The sequence below is a fragment of the Ornithorhynchus anatinus genome, chromosome 17 (assembly GCF_004115215.2).
Source record: "Ornithorhynchus anatinus isolate Pmale09 chromosome 17, mOrnAna1.pri.v4, whole genome shotgun sequence".
Classification (NCBI taxonomy): domain Eukaryota; kingdom Metazoa; phylum Chordata; class Mammalia; order Monotremata; family Ornithorhynchidae; genus Ornithorhynchus; species Ornithorhynchus anatinus.
The window spans coordinates 33207060-33227145 of NC_041744.1; the positions used below are offsets into that span (position 1 = coordinate 33207060).

The 20086-nt window shown below is 44.2% G+C and overlaps 1 protein-coding gene and 1 non-coding gene across 2 annotated transcripts; one reads left to right on the forward strand and one right to left on the reverse strand.

Moving 5' to 3' along the window:
• Positions 1 to 206: 206 nt before the first annotated feature.
• Positions 207 to 14881, forward strand: LOC100089602 (adhesion G-protein coupled receptor G7). The gene is made up of 8 exons (XM_029081653.2): positions 207 to 600; positions 1333 to 1488; positions 3834 to 3946; positions 5159 to 5508; positions 8949 to 9036; positions 9615 to 9791; positions 10241 to 10397; positions 13227 to 14881. The coding sequence occupies exons 1-8, from the start codon at positions 583 to 585 to the stop codon at positions 13482 to 13484; spliced, it is 1317 nt and encodes a 438-aa protein (XP_028937486.2). The 5' UTR covers positions 207 to 582; the 3' UTR covers positions 13485 to 14881.
• LOC114818062 lies at positions 4835 to 4972 on the reverse strand. Its single transcript, XR_003765883.1, has one exon. It is a non-coding gene; the product is annotated as a small nucleolar RNA SNORA7 (small nucleolar RNA).
• Positions 14882 to 20086: the final 5205 nt, after the last annotated feature.

Sequence of the window (20086 nt, forward strand, 5' to 3'; positions counted from 1 at the left end):
CCACATGGGGCTCACGGTCATAAATCCCACTTTACAGATGATGTACCTGAGGCCCAGAGGAGTTAAGAGACTTGCCCAAGGTCACACAGCTGACAAGTGGTGGAACCGGGGTTAGAGCCCAGGTCTTTCTGACTCCCAGACCCATGCTCTATCCTTCAGGCACTGCTGCTTCCTCTCTTTCCTAGTACATAGTTAACTCTCTCCTGGACACAAAGGGGTGAACAGAGATTGTTAATTTACATGAGGAAGCTGTCTCTGTCTAGATATTCTCTACCTATTTTTGTGACTGTTTCAAATGTTGGGCAAATGAGTTAAGCAGTAAAAATCTGGCAGTGGCTCTTCTGTTTTACCAGAATTTCAATAAAACATATGGAGTTGGAGGGGATTCTGATGCTACTCTTGCAGGCTAATATGTCCATCTAAATATCTCTGTCACCAGAGCATGAAAAAACAAGCCATAAAGTTGGTTTTGTTTTGTATGAAAATGACAAACTTTTCCAAGCCAATAATCTTCCAGAAGAGTTAAATTACAACAAAAGAGTCATCTCAGCCGCAGATCAGAGGAAAAATGCTACCGTCGAAATGGTGATCAAACCTCAAGTGAGTATCCGCAGCGACACTGAGTGAATATTTGAATATTTGAGACAAGCAAGAGAGGAGGAATTTGGACCCGGTGGAGAGCAATGCCCACATCAGCCCCTACAAGATCTTGGTCTACTGGATGCGCTTCTCTTCACCGGCAAGCAGATCAGCCTCGCTTCAAATATTCAGGGGGGCAGGTGGTGTCATAGATTCCTCCCTTTTAGGAAAGTTATTTGTTTTTTACACATTTTGTTCCAGGTGCGCTTTAATCTGGGACACTCAATCCTGTGTTGTAAACACTTGAGCCTCCTCTTCCTCATAAAATGAGGGCTAAATGAATTAACAAGGTGGGGGTGAGGGGGCATATTGTATTAGCATTATCTGAAGGGGCAGTGAAGGGAGGTGGGGAGTGAGGAAGAACAGCTCATTAGTTGAGTTGATGGGGACAAGGCAGGGATTGCGATTTAAATTTAAAATCGAAGAACAAAACCTTTCGTCATGTACGCAATATTGAGTACACGCTTTTCTGATGAAAAGGACCTATCTCATGAGACAAGCTCATAGCTGTCAGGGACCTTCTCGATCGATCAGTCAATCAGTGGTATTTAGTGAGGGCTTATTTTGTGCAGAGCGCTGTAAGAAGTCCTCGGAAGAGGAATAAGGCAGTAAAATTGGTAGACGTTCCCGGCCGAAACAAGTTTACAGTCCTAAGTTCATTCCCGTTTTTGTCTTTGGGTTTGCATTTGACAGTTCAATAAAAGGATGTTCCAGCTGAATAACTATGCCTGTGTCTTTTGGAACCTGACAACGAACGTGTGGGAAACAAGAGGCTGTGAAAAGCGATCTGTTCACGAAGGATTCCTGCAGTGCTACTGCAACCACACCACTAACTTTGCCATATTAATGGTAGGGGTTTTTTAAAATGACTCTCTTTCTTGCCGATACACTACTGAGTCCCAAGTCTCTCCTGCCTGCCTCTTTTTTTTTTTCCAGGAATCTTTATCCAGCAGAGACCAAACAGGAAATTGGGTTTTTTTCCTCTTGGCAGAAGGGTCCTGATGTACAAAAGATGCAACTGGTCATTCTCTTTTCTCTAAGAGCAGAGTTGTCACTGTGAACAGCAGGGTGGCCTAGTGGAAAGAGCATGGGCCAGGGAATCAGATGGCCTGGGTTCTAATCCCAGCTCCTCCACCTGTCTGCTGGGTGACCTAGGGCAAATTACATATCTTCTCTGTGCCTCAGTTCACTATCTGAAAAATTCAATGTTGGTTATCACTCTTTTTGAGACTATAAATCCCACATGGGACCTGATTATCTTGCTTCTTACTGCAGCGCTTAGAGCAGGGCTTGGCACACATTAAGTGATTAACAAATACTACTACTATTGTTATTATTATTTTTGTTATGATCATGCTTTCTCTAAGAGAAGGGCTGTGCTGGAAACCAGGCAACTCGCACCTCTTCCATTGTCTCCTCCCAATTCCAAAGACTAGAAAGTGGGTTAGGGAGAAGAGGGTTTGGAGAGTGAAATCTCCACTCCCTCCTCCGCTCTTCTGAGCTCTGGTTCTCTTGCTGGTTTCTGGCTTACAGTGGCCCCAGTGGCCCCAGTCAGCTCTTCTCCCAGAACTAAAAGTTACTGGAACTTTCCACAAGTTGCTAGGGCTCTGGAATAGGATCTTGGTGGGGGTGGGGGGTGTCCCAGCAAGACTTAGCACAAATTAACGGCAGATGTGCACGGAGTCCCTCTGGTTGAAAGAGGTGGTTGGGAAGGCCACCTGGACTCCAGTGGAATATACTACCTCAGTGATGACACTGGGGAAAAAATCTGATCGTGTGTCATTAGCCCAAGCTAACTACCTCTGACAGGGTTCGGCAACCATTTTATGCAGAAGAGCCGCCTCTTTACAAAAATATATATATACATTTGAGCAGTTAGTGAGCAAATAGCCAATCACAAAATTTGAATGCACATAGTGGGATGAGGCGTTAATATTACTTATTTTACTATTTTCTAATGGGAAGGAGAGAGGGTGAGAAAAAAGAAGAGAGATAGAGTAAGTATGTGTATTCTCCTCATGAAGGGCTCTAATGGAAAGGCCTAGAAGCTACCATCTGGAAACACAAATCCTTGTCTCCTTTCACACTCACCCAGGTCCCCATGTTCCCACTCTGCTGGGGCCACCCCTCCTCCCCCATTCTGCCGCTGCCTCCTCATTCAGCTCCAGAATAAGGCATCTCTTCCTCTCGCCCCCATGGAGGGCAGTGTTTCCATCCACCTCTGATTCATCCCTCTGAGATTGGCCTGAGGGATGGTTTGCCCTGGGGCTGATCCAGAAGGTAACTTTCTGCCAGAGTTAGTGCCAGAAGGAGCAGCGGGGTGAGGAGGGGGCAGGGGGATTCGGAGAGGGAGGCCTGTGTCTTACTCTGTGAAAGAAGAGACAGAGAGAGAGAAGGGGGAGATGGAGAGCGGGGAAGGGAAGACAGAGAGATGGATTTACAGCTGGCTGTTTTCTCCCCCTCCTTCCCTGACGCTTACATTAAGTCGCTCCTGAATCTACTATGTGAGGAGGTCTGTCATACGTGCTCGGGGAGCCTGGCACAAAGACTATATGTGCCTCCTATCCCAGGGTTTCCACCATGGGGCCTGCTCTTGCCTTGGACACCTATAGGGGGTGAATGGTCTCCTTCCCTGCATGACTTGGTTGGCCCCCCTTGGCATCCCTGCTGCTTATGGTAAGCACTCAAGAAATATGATTGAATGAATGAATGGAGTTAATGGCATTGCCTTCAAGGGGCTGACTGTGGGTGGACCCTGCTCAAGAGCCTCATTTGATTCCAAAAGGCAGATGTGGTGGCTCACCAGCCAGAGGTTGTTAGCCCCTTCTCTAAAGCATTAATTAACAAGCAAATAACACCATCTTCTTGTTACCAAAGCCTAAATTGAGGCCTAAAAAGGACATCTGACTTGTCCTAGGTCAAATCCCAAATCACCACAACAGCCAGAGTTAACCACATGGTATTCCCCTCAGAAGGCTGCATGGATCTAGGGAACCCCTAGAAGGGGTGATGTGACTTGGAAGCGTGGCCTGTGACATGCTGCCTGGAGCTGCAGAGTTGGAAGCCAAAGTCAACCCAGAAGCTATGTCTAAGTATCTCCAGAAGGGGAGTACCAGACATTAACACCCTGCTACCAAACCCCCAAGATATTTGTGTGTTTTTTTAACTGCTAAGACTTATTTATTGTTTTCTAGAATTTCAAGAAAAATTATCATTACCCCAAAGCTCTGGATATATTGTCTCATATTGGGAGTGGACTATCCATTTGCTCCCTGGTCTTCACAATTATATTTAAGATTGTCACCAGGTAAGAACGGGGAGAACGAACACAATTTCTCATGAGCTAATGTGCTCTTCTGATCTGTTCTGAATTCTGATTCATTCATTGAATTGTATTTATTGAGCACTTACTGTGTGCAGAGCACTGTACTAAGCACTTGGGAGAGTACATTATAACAATAAACAGACACATTCCCTGCCCACATAGAGCTTACAGTCTAGTGGAGGGTTTTCAAAGTGGGATGAAAACACCTCAGCACTGAGCACAAGTTATTGAAATCAATTAAGAATGGATGGGTACAAGATTCTATTCAGTCAGTCATTAAGAACATTCTCTTGGGGTAAAGCAGTTCTTTTTGTTATGCCTTTACAGAAAAAGAAAACTTTATGGCTACATTTCAATAAATCCCTAAGGGCCTGGATCTTGTGTTTCACTTTTGTATTGAGCTTAGCATGGTCCTGGGAGTCAGAAGGACTTGGTGATGTATAAAGAGACTCTGGCTTCTAGCTCTCTCTTTAAGGATCAATCAATCAGTAGTATTTATTGAGCGCTTACTATGTGCAGAGCACTGTGCTAAGCGCTTGGGAGAGGACAAAACAACGGAATCAGTGGTCGTATTCCCTGCCCATAACGAGCTTGCAGTCTAGAGGGAGAGAAAGACTTTGGTATAAATCAGTAATTTATAATATTGTCTTGTCTTATGCCGCGAGTCGTCTCCGACCCATAGCGATGCCATGGACACTTCTCTCCCAGTACGCCCCACCTCCATATGCTACCACTGTGGTAGTGGATCCATAGAGTTTTCTCGGTAAAAATATGAAAAGGGCTTACTATTGCCTCCTTCCGCGCAGTAAACTTGAGTCTCCTCCCTGGACTCTCTCCCATGCCGCTGCTACTCAGCACAGGTGAGTTTTGACTTGTAGCAGATTGCCTTCCACTTGCTAGCCACTGCCCAAGCTAGGAATGGAATGGATAGGCCTCTGCTTGACTCTCCCTCCTGTAGTCGAGACTGGTAGAGTACTGGAAACTCTCCAGGTGTGACCCTGAGAGGGCAATTTTTAACACTACTGAAGTAGATTTATAATATTAGTGAAGTAAATTCAATTAACCCCTTACCCAGAATAAATTTAGGCCAAGGGCACATTTGAAAGTTCAGAAACAAGGGAGGTTTTAAAGAGAGAATACAACCAGCGGGATCCTTGTGGTTTTTTTTTCCTCACGGTGGTTCTCTCTTCACAGGAAAACACGGAAGACCTCTGTAACCTGGGTGTTTGTAAGCCTCTGCATGTCTATGCTGATTTTCAACTTACTCTTTCTCTTTGGAATCGAGAACTCAAACAAAGACCTAGCAAATGTGGCTGAAAGCAGTAAGATATTTCAAAGGAACAAAGCCAATGAACCAATTAACGAAGACATACAAGATCCCGAAAACGCTGTTTGCACAGTAGTAGCTGCCTTATTGCACTATTTTCTGCTGGTGACATTTATGTGGACTGGACTCAATGCCGTGCAACTGTATTTTCTTCTGCTTAGAACCATAAAGCCTCTCCCCTCCCATTTCACCCAAATCTTGTCACTTATTGCGTGGGGTAAGTATGCTTTGCTCAATTACCTACTTTGAGAGACTGTCCCAAGAAAAAGCCACAAATGCTAGAGATCCAGCTACTTTAGGAACCCTTAATAATAATAATAATTGCTGTATTTATTAAGCACTTACAATTTGCCAGGCACTGTACTAAGCGCTGGGGTGGGTAGAAGGAAATCAGATTAGACACAGACCCCATCCCGCATAGGGCTCACAGTCTCAAACCCCATTTTACAGATGAGATAACTGAGGCACAGAGAAGTGAAGTGACTTGCCCAAGGCCACAGAGCAGACGAGTGGCAGAGCCAGGATTAGAACCTATGACCTTCTGACTCCCAGGCCCATGCTCAATATACCACACCCTGCTGCTTCTTTAATGGAAAACTACAATTACTGTGTTTCAACAGCTTGTTTTTTCCCCTAAGGGAAGGAAAGAACTTTACACTCAGATGTTTAAAATGGCATGAGCTTAGATTTCTAGATTTCAGTACCCTAATGGATAGTAACATTTGAAAAGCACCCGATTTTAAAAGGAAAAATTCACCCCCAGGAAAAAAGCACACAGTAATTAATAATGATAGTTGTGATATTCATTAAGCACTTACAAGCCAAGTTCCATCCTAAGTGCTGGGCTAGAGATAAGATAATCAGGTCAGACACAGTCCCTGTCCCCTCATGAAGCTCACTGTGTAAGTAGGAAAGAGAACAGGTATTGAATCCCCTTTTAACAGATAAGGAAACTGAGGCACAGAAAAGTTAAGTGACTTGCCCAAGCAAGCAAGTGGCAGGAGCTGGAGTTACAGCCCAGGTCCTTTGATTTGCAGCCCTATGCTTTGTCTACAGTTCTAATTGTCCTAACGGGTTTCCGGCTTCATTTTCACTAGGCCTATCCTGACTTCTTATTTTCCATGGCTATATTATACCTCTTGGACCTGGGTCTAGATGACCTACCTAGACTCTTCCTAGTCTTTAATTTTATTTTGAATAATGATATAAACATCAAAAATACCAATGTACACTTGCACACTTTTGAGGAGCAGTGAGGCTAAGTGGAAAGAACACAGGCCTGGGAGTCAGAGGACCTGGGTTCTAATCCCAGCTCCACCACCTGCCTGCTGTGTGACCTTGGGCAAGTCACTTAACTTCTCAGGACCTCAGTTACCTCATCTGCAAAATGGGGATTAAGACTGTGAGCCTCATTTGGGACAGGGACTGCATCCAACCTAATTTGCTTGTTTCTATCCCAGCACTTAGCACAGTACCTGGCACATAGTAAGCACTAAACAACTTCCACAATTACAATTTTTACTATTACTTCACGAGGGCCTATATACATCTGTTGCTATTGTGATGTTTGGAAAACTTTCCACAGAACTTCAAAACTTATATCAAATATCATTGCATTTATTTTGTTGTACAAGACTTGTCATTCTTTACAAAGTTGCCCGTTGGCATTAGGAATCTAAAACAACAGAAGAGCAAGGAAGAAAGTGAAAGCAAACTGTAAGATGAGTGAGTGTTGAAATAATAATAATGTTGGTATTTGTTAAGCGCTTACTATGTGCCAAGCACTGTTCTAAGCACTGGGGTAGACACAAGGGAATCAGGTTGTCCCACGTGGGGCTCACAGTCTTAATCCCCATTTTACAGATGAGGTAACTGAGGCACCGAGAAGTTAAGTGACTTGCCCAAAGTCACACAGCTGACAAATGGCTGAGCTGGGATTTGAACCCATGACCTCTGACTCCAAAGCCCGTGCTCTTTCCACTGAGCCACGCTGCTTCTCTATGTGTTGATGGGTTGTTGAACCACATGAATCTTTGGCAAGCTCTTCAAATTTGTTTCCTAAAATTATGGAAAAGTCATTGCTTCTTCTTCCACCTAAAGAAATGTTTCAAAAGAAACGATTGGAACTTAATTCTCAGAAAAATAATTTGAAACTAAACTGGGACACCAGTAAATGACTTTTCTTTGACTTCCAGGCCTAAATCTGAGTAGAGTATAAAGGTGAACTACGTTCAATGACCACTAACCACAGTCGACTAATGGTTTAGGGATTGAAACATCCAATCACCAACTATTAAATAAGCAACATACCAAGTGACAGCAAACTCCGTCACTCCCTATAAATTAATTCCCTATCCCTAATTCTAACCCCTGCCTTTACTGTAGCCCAAACCCTACCCCAACTCTATCCTATTTCTAAATCTACTTCCGTATCCTAACCAAAACCCTTGTCCTAACCCATGCCTCAACCTTAAGAGATTTTCAGGGACTTATTTTGCCAGAGATTGAATTTTACGATGGCATCTCCCACTAGGACTGACGGACGTATCTTGGTCCTGGGATGTCAGGATCAAGGACCTGCCCCATGGTTATGCAGTGGTTTGTTCAGTGTTACTGGTTTATCCAGCACCACTCCCTCTCCTCTCGTCCCCGCCAGTCACTTTCCCGATAGGCTTCAGGGCGTGAAATGAGCAGACAGGTGGGCAGTGAGGCTGCCCTGGGTCGGGCGGCTGGTCCACTTAGTGCAATATTTTGACAAAGATGTCAAGGTGGAGGAACTGTTTGATGGCTACCTTCAGTCAGTCAGTCAATCATATTTACTGAGCACTTACTGTCCTTAGAGCACTCTACTAACCCCTTGGGAGAGTACAATATAACAGACACATTCCCTTCCCATAACGGGCTTACAGTCTAGAGGGGGAGACGGACATTAATATAAATAAATTACAGATATGGACCTAAGGGCTGTGGGGCTGGGGGGGGGGGCATGAATAAAGGGAGCAAATCACAGACTCAGAAGGGAGTGGAAGAAAAGAAAAAGAGGGTTTAGTCAGGGAGGTCCTCCTGGAGGAGATGTACCTTCAATGAAGCTTTGAAGGAGGGGAGTGTCTGTTGGATATGAGAAGGGAGAGTGGGTGTTCCAGGCCAGAGGCAGGACGTGGGCGAGAGGTTGGTGGCGAAATAGGCAAGCTGGAGATACAGTGAGAGGAGCCCTACTGTAAAACTGTTCCACAGTTAGGATTGGACTACTCTAAGATTACTAATTTTTTCTCTCTACACCTTAAAGTTTCCCCTAGTAGCCCACTAAGGACCTTGTCCTTGAATTGATTAGGACCCTCTGCAACTCACTGGTACTTTCAGCCTACACAGCTCTGTGTGGTAACAAAATTCAAGATCCTTTTCTTCTACCATTTGAAGAATTTTGTTTAGAACCTACAATTGAGCTTGTTAGGGATTTGGTTACTGGAAAGTCCGTGTCTGCCCTATCTTGTCCCCATTGTTTCAAATGCTGTCAAACAAAACAGATAACCACACAAAGGATGGAAAAACTAAAGCGGGCTTCTGGATTGTCAGGATTGCCAGACGTGCTGATCACCGGAATTTTACCCCCAAGTCCTTTCAACAAGGTACTAATATGATTCTCTCTTTATCGAACAGGAGTTCCTGCTATCGTGGTGGCCATTACACTTGGAATTGCCTATAGTGGTGACAAAGGGGGAGCTTTGTATTATCGGAAAGAGGAATTGTAAGTTAATATATTAATTCACTTTCCATTGAATCTCTATCCAGGAATCACTATTCTGAAAACTGTATAAAACAGAGGGTAGCATTTCTTGGCACCTTGGTCTCACACAGGTGCCAGGTTGAGCCACATAGTGAGCTGTTAGGTTTCTTAGGAACACCGGTGACTTAGAGAATTAAATTATTTATATTAATGTCTGGCTTCTGCTCTGGACTTTCAGCTCATCTTGGGCAGGGAACATGTCCACCAACTCTGTTGTATTGTATTCCCCCAACTGCTTATAATGGTGCTCCGCACCCAGTAAACTCTCAGTAAATACCGTTGATGATGATATCAGGATGAGGCACTCTTCCAGCAAAGTGGAAAAGAAAATGAAACCCAGGAAATCCACTAAGAATTCCATTTTTAGATGAGTGAAGTGTAGAAAGAAATCAAGCCTTGGGAAATGCTGAAAAGAGCATGATGATCCTTTAGCTAAATTTAGAGTCTAAGGAACACTAGATGGTCTTAGTGATGCGGGAAAGCAATGACAGTAATGAATGTGATTCAGTGGGCTGATGTGGGCTTCCCTTCTCCTTTAGCTGCTGGCTCGCAGGTATAGAAGATGGGCCACCTGGGGAAAAGAATCGTCTTGGAATAAGGAGTCCAATGCTGTGGTCATTCCTTCTCCCTGTGACCATCATCCTGATCAATAACACTGTCATCTTTATCATCATCACAGTCAATGTGCTCTGGAAGGAAAATCACAACCTGACAAAGTAAGAGACAAAAGTGAGAGTCTGCCGGATGAGATTCTCAACAAGTCTGGTCTGAATAATAATAATGATAATTGTGGTATTTGTTAGGTGCTTACTATGTGCCAAGCACTGTACTAAGCACTGGGGTGGATACAAGCAAATCGGGTTGGACGCAGTCCCTGTCCTACAGTGCTCTGCACACAGGAAGTGCTCAAAAACTATGATTCATTGACTGAATGATTGAACATTCTACCATTGATGTTAGACCATCTTTTCCTAGATTGCCTTTATGTTTGGCCCTCCTCTAGATTCTTTTACCTCAATTTCTACCTGTGATTTTCATAAGGAACATGAGCTCTTCAATGTTCAACAGAAAAATAAAGTCCAGCATAAAGGCTATCCAATTCTAGGGATAAAGGTGGTAATGTCAAATGAAACCTGCAGTATTACCTTTTTTTCCCCTCACCTAGAACCTACAAGGCTTCAGCTATGAAAAAGGCTCTTAGAACTTTATCGGTCGCTATGATTTTTGGAATTACGTGGATCTTAGGTTACTTGATGATGGTAGCCAATGACGGGATGACGACAGTGTTCAGCTATGCATTCTGTATTTTCAACACCACCCAGGTAAAATGGAAAATGGCTTCAAAGATGACTAATTCCCGATGCCCAGGACAGCATCAGACCGTGTCCAACCCTATTGCTTTTATCCACCCCAGTGCTTAGTACAGTGCCTGGCACACAGTAAGAACTTAACAAATACCATTATTCTCTGGACCTTAAGCTTGATTTGGGAAGGGAATGTGTTTGTTTATTATTATATTCTACACCCCAAGTGCTTAGTACAGTGCTCTGCACACAGTAAGCACTCAATAAATACAATTGAATGAAAAGGACCTTTCCAGCCCTCATCTTCTGTGATTAATAAATTGTGGTATTTGTTAAGTGCTTACTATGTACCAGGCACTGTACTAAGCGCTGGGGTGGATACAAGCAAATCAGGTTGGACACAGTCCCTGTCCAACGTGGGGCTCACAGTCTCGATTCCCATTTTACAAATGAGATAACTGAAGCATAGAGAAATGAAGTGACTTGCCAAAGGTCACACAGTAGACAAGTGGCGGAGCCGGGATTACAACCCATGACCTTCCAACTCCCAGGCCCATGCTCTAATCACTACGCCATGCTGTTTCTCTGCTGATTCCTAGGAGCCACCCAAGGTGAGCATCTAACCCAGTCTTCAGATGATGTTTTCCTACCTCTCTGTCCTATCCTCTTGCGGGTCTGTGGAACTCTGTTTGCCTCATCTCTTAGAAGAAGAGAAGTTGCACAAGGCTGGGGACAGATGAAAGTGGTGGGAGAGAAGGGGTAGCCGGATCAGGCACTTTGCTTTTCTGATAACTGGCTGATGAGGGGAAAGGGAAAGCAACAGAGGCCTACACTTGGACTCTGTTCTTCTTGGCAGGGTAGGAGATGAATACAATGAAGGGTAGAGGGCAAAGTTGGAGGGACTGTTCATTTTCATTTGCCCTCATCCTAAAGAAGGGGGCTTTCACGTTCCCCCCTCCCCCATATTGGGCACCTGATTCAAGTGGCCTCCCAGTTCTAAAGGAGCAGGCAGGCTGTTAAAAGATATTCCTCCACTTGGTCAGCCCAGGAAAATAGGTAAGTGCTGGTCTCAATGATCTGCCCAACCCTAAGGATTCTAGGGATTCTAACTTATTACTATCGTTATTATTGTTAATAGTAGCAATTATAATAATAGCAACTGTGGCATTTAAGTGCTTTCTACATGCTAAGCACTATACTGAGCACTGAAGTAGACACAAGATAATCAGGTAAGACACAGTCTCTTTCCTATATTGGGCTTGCAGTCTAAATAAGAGGGAGAACAGGTATTGAATCCCCTTTTTACAGATAAGGAAAGAGAGGCATGGAGAAGTTAAGTAACCCACCCAGGGTCATACAGCAGGCAAGAAAAGTCAGAATTAGAACTCAGGTCCCCTGACTCCCAAACCCAGGCTCTTTCCATTAGGCCATACTACTTCCCATGCTTTTTAAGAACAAAATAGTTCAATCAGGCTGGCAGGTGGCATTTTGGCACTCTTTGGCACTCTGGCAGGTCGTCATAGTAAGAGGCAAAATAGAAAACAGGCAGTACAGTAAATAGCAATGCACCTACCCAAAAGAAGGTGACTTGTATCTGTGTGCCTTCTACAATCAATCAATGGTATTGAACGCTTACTATGTGCCGAGCACTGTACTAAGCACTTGGGAGAGGACAGTGTAACAGAATTAGCAGACATGTTCCATGCCCATAACAAGTTTACAGCCCGATCCACTCACATGGATAATGTAACAATCTATAACAAGCCCTTTGACTCTAAACCCCCTCCCAGAAAGCCTCTCTTGTTCTCTCAGAAAACTGAAGGGCACCAAGTCTTATAGGGATAATAACATTAATAATAGTCATATTCATTAAACTTGTACTCTTTGCCAAGCACTATGCTAAATACTCAGATTAATTATGGGGATTAGATTAGCTTCAGCCCTATTCCACGGGGGGTTCACCATGTAAGCAGTGGACCAAACAGCCCTCTTAACCCCATTTTATAGAAGAGGAAACTGAAGCCCAGGAAGGTTAGGCAACTTGCCCAAGGTCACACAGCAGGCTTGTAGAAGACCTAAGACTAGAACCTAGGTCTCCAGGTGCATGCTCTTTCCACTAGGCCATGCTGTCTCTTTGGGGGCTGAAGTCTTCAGCCTAATTGCCTTTCTTACACTCTAAATGTTCTCCTAGAGAGTGATTTATGCACTGAAGATAGAGTAGAGAGAAATGTGAAACAGCACCAAGGTCCGCAATTTGGAATTGTTCTGGGCTAGCTGGGACATGGTCCCTGCTCACCTGGTGATATCTGTCCATGAACATGATATTTAACCTCCATTTTCTTCCCAGTTGGGTGGGGGAAGACAAGAGAGATGGCCCAGTTGATCTAAACTTTAATGGTTCAGTTTGGGACTATGCAAGTCTGGACGCCAGTGGGAGTGGGGTCCAGAAAAGGAGCAAATGAAGCAGTAAACCAGTCCAGGCCACCTTGAATCAGCAACCCCAAGAAATCAGAGGAATTCCAGGTCCCCTATGTACACCCTACTTAAATCTCGTCAGTCTTTTGGGTCATCCAGTGGCTTCCAATTTAGCTCTTTCAAAGGACAGCTTGAAATGCAATACTCTTGACTCTACGTAGAGCTTGTTCAATGATTTAAGGTACCATCACCATCATCAATATCATTTATTGAGAGCCTACTATGTACACAACACTCTACAAGTTCCTTGGAGATGGGCTGGCTGGGAGTCAGGGATCTGAGAACAAGGAGAAGAGAGGGAGAGAAAAAAAGTAATGGCTTGAATTTATTCTCACTGAACTGCTGACCAAGAGTTTTCACTCAATTTCACAGGGACTGCAAATTTTTGTGTTTCATACCGTTAAAACAAAGATCTTCCAGGACAAAGCATCTGAACTGTTCAAGACAGTGTCTGCCTGCACGATGAAGCTGAGGTCATTGTCCTGGACAGAACAACTTCATCTGAAAGTAAAGTCGTATGATATAGTCAAAGCATTTTCATCCAGGAAGTATCGTTTTAGAACATTTACCTCCTCCCCTACCACAGAGGAGAGTGTCCTTAGTGGAAATTACCTAAGTTTTTCAAGTTGATAAAGTTGTAAAGTAGCAGTTTTGACAATTATTCTTCACTAAGCTTCCCTCCTTCTTTTGATCTAAGCCCCCTAAGTGAGACATCTCACAGGCAGACTGTTTGGGTCTGGATTAGCTTGGGCCAATATGGTCTGGAGGAGGTCTTCATTCTTACTAGTTCATTCCTGCCTCTGTGACTCCACTGAGGATGGGTTGAACCCAAACCCACGGCAGGTCTAACGATGTCCCAGATATTAATAACCTAAACCGAACCCCTAGGCCAACTGTGGAGCAATCAAACCCTGGAATGATGGGAAGACTGGTACTGACATGGTTGCTCTGTGAGAGTAGGGCTGGCCAAGGGGATGTGCTTTGACTACTGCCAGAGTGGACTTGTCAGTCCCTGCTTTGTATGGGCAAGTTCCGCCTTGAAATTATGGAATTCAACCAGACCTGGCTTCAGATTTGTGGCAAGTGAACTGGTTATGCAACTCACCGTCAGAACAAGAAACCTTGGTTCTTGGAGACATTTCATGGTCTAGGGGTCACTTTTTGAGTACTTAGGAGGGAGGGACTTTGAAACTCTTAGGGTCCTGGCCTTGGCTTGTGTAATTTGGGGGAGAAAAATTACAAAAAAGAAACCATTTTGTTCGCCTGGGCCTCTGTTTCTCCATTTTGAAACTGGGGTGACAATAGCATCCCACCCAATTACTTATCCAACATAGCTCTGTGATACGGGAGAGAATGTCTTCTTGAAAGCAGTGCATTTATCAAATCTTAGATCAGGAATCTGATCGATCAGGGCCTGTAGAACTGGTGGCTTCTGGCTAGATAAATGACTTATGAATGACCTGTGAAGAGATGTGTCTTGGTTGAAGGTTTTTGTTAAAATAGGGAAGCTTAAAGTAGTGTACTCTGCTAGTTCTGTCAGACTTCTGCAGTGTAATAGTCACTTGCTTCTCTTGTTATTTTTGTGATTTTTCGACGATTAGAGAATCTTGCCTTATTAATATGCTTCTTTAAATAAAGGTGTCAAGCACATGAGGAAATTGGGCAGCCTTGGCTTAGATGATTAGCTCGGCTTCCTCTTTAAATGTCATGGGGGAAAAATCTATAGTTCGGACATCCTGTCCATGGGACAGAAAAGGTCAGCGTGAGTTGGGCATCTAGGCCTGAATGTGAGTGTAAGTACAGCCATATTTGCAAGGATCAAACATTTTGGGGATTTATGAGGTGAGGTGATGTGAGACAAAATGGAACTTGGACTCTTTAGTGCCCACAACAGATAATACTGTAATTTAATGTCTGTCTCTCCCTTTAGACTGTAAGTTCCTTGAGAGCTGGGATCGTGTCTCTTAGCTCTACTGTAACCTCCCAAGTGCTTAGTTCAGTTCTTTGCACAAAATAAATGCTCAATAAATACCACTGATTGAAAGATTGATTGGTTAATAGTAGCCACAGGCCATCGGGCCAATAAATAAGCCTTCCAAAAGCAAGCAGTTAGAACTTGCTACTCATTTATTTCTTATTCTGGATAATGTTTGATCATTTTACCATTAATCAATTAGATTTTATTTTCCAAGGCTCTAGTTGTCTCTTACCCCAAGCAGCTTGTGATTTTCATAGAAAATTTAAAGTTAGATCCTCTCCTACTCTAAAGCCCCTAGTCTGTTCCCATGATCCTCCCCTCCACTGCCCTCTCTGCCCACCCTCCTGATCCTGCTTCTTCCTGTATTTTTCCCCTCCCGATTTCTCCCAGCCCACCCTGTTCTGGCTCTCTTTCTCTACTCCCCTCCTTTAGTCCCAGTGGCCTCTGTCCATATTTTTATTCCCCTCTATGTCTCCTCTGCCTACTTGCCGACCCTTGCACCATGCCTGCCTGATGTGAGAAGCAGCGTGGCTCAGTGGAAAGAGCATGGGCTTTGGAGTCAGGGCTCATGAGTTTGAATCCCAGCTCTGCCACTTGTCGGCTGTGTGACTGTGGGCAAGTCACTTCACTTCTCTGTGCCTCAGTTCCCTCATCTGTAAAATGGGGATTAAGACTGTGAGCCCCACGTGGGACAACCTGATTCCCCTATGTCTACCCCAGTGCTTAGAACAGTGCTCGGCACATAGTAAGCGCTTAACAAATACCAACATTATTATTATTATTATGATGTTTTCAGTGCCCGCTGGAGGATGGAGGGAGAGAAAGGTGGGAGAGAGAGATAGAAACAGAGATAAAGCGAAAGAGATCAAAATAAAACCTTATCCCATGAGAGAGAAAGCGATCCCCCTCTGCTTCACTCTCATTTCAATTCTCTCTCCTCAGCCTCATTCCTCCCACCTTACCATTTTATCCCACTCCCTCCACACCCAGGCCTTACTCCCTTCTCACCACATTACCTCCCACCCATGCCTCTCAACCACCTTACACTGTCCACCTCCTCTACGCAGGTGAAGTGGGATGGTGAGGGAGGGGAGAGAAGGGGAACCAGACTTGGACACCTTCCTTATACTCAATTTGCCTAAGAACTCATTGCTCTTAAAATATGTCCAGCATCTTTCAAAGGCAAACATCACAAACCAAAAAGAAAGAGGGCAGAAAGCAAGAAGATACAAGGAGAAAGAAGCTATGGGTTAGCAGATGGTATAATAAATTATTAAGCCAAGAATCTTGGGTTCCCATCCAAGCATATTTCCTGCCTCATCTAATGAGCTGTGTTTGCCTCTCTCTGGCTCTGTTTTTACCACTTATCAAATGTGTGAAAATGTTTGTCCACATCTTAAATGCAGTTAATGTTCACCATTCCAAGGGCTTGAACACAACTAGCACTTTTAGGAAAATTCCAAATAGGATGTAGAACTATGGTGATATTCTATGAACTCATGATTTCAGTGCCTCCCTCCAATCCCCCTCCCTGATACAGGAGCAGTAGCAGCAGCAACTCGCTCACAAAGCAGTGTGGCTCAGTGGGTAGAGCATGGGCCTGGAAGTCAGAAGGACCTGGGTTCTAATCCCAGCTCCCCCACTTGTCTGCTGTGTGTCTTTGGGTAAATCACTTCACTTCTCTATGCCTCAGTTACCTCATCTGTAAAATGGGGACTAAGATTGTGAGCCCCATATGGGACAGGGACTGTGTCCAACCAGATTAACTTGTACCCACCCCAGCACTTAGTACAGTGCCCGGCACATAGTAACATAGTACATATTAATATTACAATATTACAAGCACATAATAATCCCAGCAGAGCTGGGATTAGAATTCCCAACCTCTGACTCCCAAGTCCGTGATCATTCCACTAAGCCACGCTGCTTCTCAAAAGAATTCACTATCCATATTTTAGTTAGGCAGTGTGTTGGTAGACTGAAATCCCTAAACTGATGTGCTATATCAAGTATGACACAGTAATACTCTTTATGCCACATGGCACATGGAACCCTTCATTACATCAGATAAGAAACTGGGGGAAAGGGGTTGTGAGGAGACCTATTTTCTGTCTTGTGCCTTTCCTTCTTTTCCTCTCCACCCACACTTGGATGAAGGGAAAAACGCACCACAGTGCCAAGCTGACATGTAATTAAGCCCATATTTCTCTGGAAATTTCAGAGTATTCCTAAACCTCCATTAGAGACATTGGTTTTTGATGAGTCCCCACTTACTGTGAATAGCAGGATATTTAGTTTCAGTTAGAAAAGCAGAATAGCTGCTTCCAAATTAGCCTTCAGACAGCACTTTTAAAGTCATTATGATAGGGCTAGATTCTCCCTTGGAGAATTTGCTTCTTAACAAGAAATGGAGTGCAGAAAATGGCAGAATGAACAGAGAAGCTGAGCTAGCACCAGATCAGATTTTAACTTTGCAGATTTTTTCAATTTTTGTTTCCTATTTGCCAGGCACATTTGAAAAACTACACTGACTAAACACAATTCTAGTCTTAAAAGAATTCCATCCTCAAAATCTCTTATTATCTGTGCTTCTCTAAGTCCAATCCTTATCTATCTTACTTCACTGAGAATTTGGTATACATGGAAGGAAGCTAATCATTTTCTGAACCTTGATATTCTCGGCCATGTAAACAGCAGCCGTGATTTTTGCCTGTAACATAGGCATCACCCTGATTGACTTGCATCTTCCCCAATGCGTAGTACAGTACTCGGTACACAGTAAGCACTTAACAAAAATGACAGTAATAACAGTTACCGTCAATTCATCTCTTTCATTCAACCCACATATTCAATGTCACGAACTCTTGTCGGTTTTACCTTCACAGTATCGCTAAAACCTTTCCTTTCCATCCAAACTGCTACCACCCTGATCCAAGCACATCTCCTATTCCGCCTTTACTACTGACCTCCCTGCCTCCTGTCTCTCCCCATTTCATTCCTTACTTCACTCTGCTTTCCAGATCACATTCCAAAAAAATTCTTCAGTGCACATCTCCCCCCTCCCCAAGAACCTCTACGGGTGGCTCATCCACCTCCCATCAAATAGAAACTCCTACCATCAGCTTTTAAGGAATTTAATCAGTTCACCCTCCTTCTATGCTACCTCACCAATTTCCTACTGCAATCCAGGCCACACACACTACGCTCATGGAACACCGACTTAGTGTACTGTAGTCCAGTCTCTCTCATCGCCGATACCATGCCCAAGTCCTTCCTCTGGCCTCAAACTCAGGGAAAGACAAGGTGGATAGACAGCATATGGTTTGGGACCCACTGAGGAGAGAAGAGCAATGTTAGAAAGGGTTGATTTCCTCCTGGAATCAAGCAGGAGGAAGAGACGATATCACAGCATCACCCCTGGTCCCTTTCTGGCTCCGGGGTATGTGGGGTGCTAGCTATGGGTGTCTGTCTCGCCCAAAAAGCTAATGGCTTCGTCCCCTTGTTGCCCCTTCGTTTTCATGCAGTAAACACCTATGGATATGTATGTGTTGTGTGAAAAAGACTAGGAGTCACACAAAGGTTTGTCATCCTGGAAACCATGATTATAGCGATGCCTTCTCTGAATTTAAAGGACAAAACATGAACCAATACTAGGAGAGGACAAGAAAGAGAGGCTTTGCCCATTCAAAACCACAGAGAGAAGGAGGAGGAGAGAGAAGACTTGGCTGGCAAGAAGACCCCAATGATAACTACTTTCTGCTTCCAAAATCCTGTGGCATTCAGATGTCACCAGTGGTCCAGTATTTTGTTTTTCTGTCTGCATCACTGGGGCTCAACCTCAAAGCTCCCCACCTCGAAGTTGGGGAACCCTCTGAAACGGGAGGATACCATTGGTTCATTACCATTTTATAGGTGCAGTTGCTTAAACGTGTCCATACTATGTTTGGGTATACTTATGATATTGCCAGCTCCCCTCTTTTAGTCTGATTTGTACCACTGCCCAGTTCACAGCTGTGAACACATGGATGCTTAGTGTATGCTTTTTGATGACAGTGGCATACGCTTGACAATCTTTTCTCAGGAGTGGTTTCCTCTCCCACTCCCTTCTGCTTCACCCTTGCACTTGGATTTGCACTCATTAGTCACCCCACCCTCAGTCCCATGGCACTTACGAAAATATCCGTAGTTCATTTATTTATTTTAACGTCCATCTCCCCAGTTAGATTGTATGCTCATTTTGGGCAGGGAATGTGTCTACCAGCTCTGTTATAATGTACTCTCCCAGGTGCTTAGTACAGAGCCTTGCACAAAGTAAGCGCTCGATAAGTATGATTTATTGGGAGGAGATAATAGTTACTGAACTGGGGTAAAAGAAGGGGCCAGAGAAGCAACAACCTTTGGGATGTATGGGTATTGGGAGGAATGAGAGATTTCGGGTCAAAGGTGAAGGTTGGCATACTCTCCAGCACTACAGGTCACCCTGTGGCTCCTTGACACTTTTATCAGTCTACGGTTCTGAATCGACTGAACTCTCATCACTTCTTGAAGAGCTCTGATTCTCAGCGTTGGTGGGGATTTACTTTGGAAGAATCGGTCCCGGGTCCCTGTCCTTGAGGAGTTTACAGATTACTGGTCGGGAGATGGGATGAAGATTAGTGCATAAGCCTTATTGCACAAAACATAAGTATGGGAGAGCCCAAAACATCCAGTGCCAAATGAACAGTTAGAATGTCCAAGGAAAGCTCCAAGTAATGTGCTCCCTTTATTTAGCTCCCCTTCCAGCCCCACAGCACTCAGTACATAGCTGTAATTTATGCATTTATGTCTGTCTCCCCCTGTAGACTGTAAACTCATTGTGGGTAGGAAATGTGTTTGTTTATTATTATAACGTACTCTCCCAACTTCACAGCAAGTCTTTTAAGTTCTCTGTGCCTCAGTTCCCTCATCTGCCAACTGGGAACTCAATGCCTATTCTCTCTCCCACTTGAACTGCAAGCCACAGGTAGGACCTGATTATCATGGCTCTAACCCAGCGCTTAGAACAGCGCCTGACACATAGTAAGCGCTTAACAAACACCATAATTATTATTATCTCTGGGTCATCAATCTCCTTTAGGCAAATGTTCCATGCCAGGGACCTCATTGTATAGTGTCAGGGGCTCCTGGGGATGAAGAAACTGCTTTTCCCATTTCCGAATGGACCAGCCTAGGATTTCCTCTTCTCCCTGGAGGTTACTCGGGCGAAGACCCTGTA